At 36.3% G+C, this 1,782-nt stretch overlaps 1 protein-coding gene across 1 annotated transcript in view; it reads right to left on the bottom strand.

Moving 5' to 3' along the window:
- LOC107582029 (cytochrome c oxidase assembly protein COX15 homolog) overlaps positions 1-1,782 on the bottom strand; it is a 15,779-nt gene that overhangs the window by 13,300 nt on the left and 697 nt on the right. The window contains exon 2 of the mRNA XM_016267718.1: positions 682-863. Coding sequence (XP_016123204.1) covers positions 682-863 — 182 coding nt within the window. The remainder of the gene's footprint in view (positions 1-681; positions 864-1,782) is intronic.

Genomic DNA, 1,782 nt, shown 5'->3' on the forward strand with positions numbered 1-1,782 from the left:
AAGCTTTTGGCTTCTCTCCTGAAGCCACAAGAGGGCGCATCGAGCAAAATATTACTAATGCACGTTTCTTCAAAGCATAATAAAATAACATGACTATCTTTGAAAAAAGTGCATAATGTTTAAAATAAAGTTTATAAACCTTATATAATTAAAGTTGCTTAAACAATTAGAAACAAAACAGCATGTACGTATAGTTCAATACAAAGGACCGAAAAGCAATCACAAAGAGCACTTTCTTCATTTAAAAACTTGAGATGCAGTAGGATGGGGGAAAACCACCATCATTTTTATTTTACGTGGCTTTCTAAACATGCGGCTCTCTCTTGTGCGAGACGCGAGTGCAACGGTGATAGACGTCCCTCTAGAAAATGTGATAAATATGCGTTCAGTGTGATCTCCGCTCTGATGTTCTCTTTTTCTGCAATATTTTGAATGAACAACGTAGCAGCGCCGCATCTAGTGGCTTCAACTGGACAGACTAACAAAACATTATAATGCAGTGACACATCGCATCTCGTGCGCCACTGATAATGCTGCCTGACGCACACCAGGCACAACGTTTGGTCTACTATATATAAAAAAAGACTACAGAGAATCACCGTTAGATTTTTGTCTAGTCATGACTCATGTTTGACTTTGTGCAGGTGACTTTATAAGGCATTAATGAACTTGTGTTTTCACCTGGTAACCCCTCCCAGGACCACGGCGCCCAGCACCAGCCCGCTGCAGCCCACCAGCCAGCGGCCCAGCACTCGATCGCTCGCCGCGTTTGGGATCGACGCCGCCCTGACTGACGCATGCCCACCTTCTGTGGTCACTGTGGTCTGTCCTCTCTTCAGCAGCCACTGTCGCAAAGGGGTTCGCTGTAAACACATTCACAACGAAGACATATTTCACACACAGCCAACACTGCATAGAAGTATCCGATCGTCACAGTTAAGCAAAAGTAAAGACATTTTATGAAAAAAGGCACTTTTTTTCGCACTCTCAAACACTTACTGTAAGTATATTTAACATCAGTTACTTAAGCATCTCTATAATTAAAGGCACAGCTGACTACAGCCGATGGCTGCACCGATATGATCTTTTAAAACCTGTCTAATTTTTGGTTCCCCATATTTACATTCACTGACGACTCAATCGACTATTCACAAAACTGCCATTACTGTAACCTCCCTTAAATTTTGGCTGAACTGTCACTCAGCAGGTGAATGCATTAAATATTAATGATTGTATTAGTAACGACCAGATGCACTTATAATAATACTTAATTAATAATAAATGAATGATTGATTCATACGGGATTTATATTAGTGCTGTCAAACGATTAATCACATCCAAAATAAAAGTTTTGGTTTACATAATATATGTGTGCGTACTGTGTAAGTTACATTTATTATGTGTGTATATATATATATATATATAAATAAATACACAAACATGCATGTATATATTTTCTAAATATTTACACGTATATATTAATATTCTTATAATTTATATTATATATAAATATATTTAATATGCATGCATAATAAATAAACACAGTACACACACATTTAAGTAAACAAAAACTTTTATTTTGGATGTGATTAATCGTTAGACAGCACTAATATATATATATATATCTAAATTCCTGATCACAGGATAAAAAAAGTGGCATACATTATAACTTTTTAAAAACAATGTGAGCTTTGATTGGTCCATTTTGAAGTATTTGTAAATAGCACATTTCTGTTATCTTCCTAAAACAGCAACGATGTAATTTAGCTCATAACTGCATCA

This window comes from Sinocyclocheilus grahami, unplaced genomic scaffold (assembly GCF_001515645.1).
Source record: "Sinocyclocheilus grahami isolate Dianchi unplaced genomic scaffold, SAMN03320097.WGS_v1.1 scaffold40.1, whole genome shotgun sequence".
In the NCBI taxonomy this organism is placed as follows: Eukaryota; Metazoa; Chordata; class Actinopteri; order Cypriniformes; family Cyprinidae; genus Sinocyclocheilus; species Sinocyclocheilus grahami.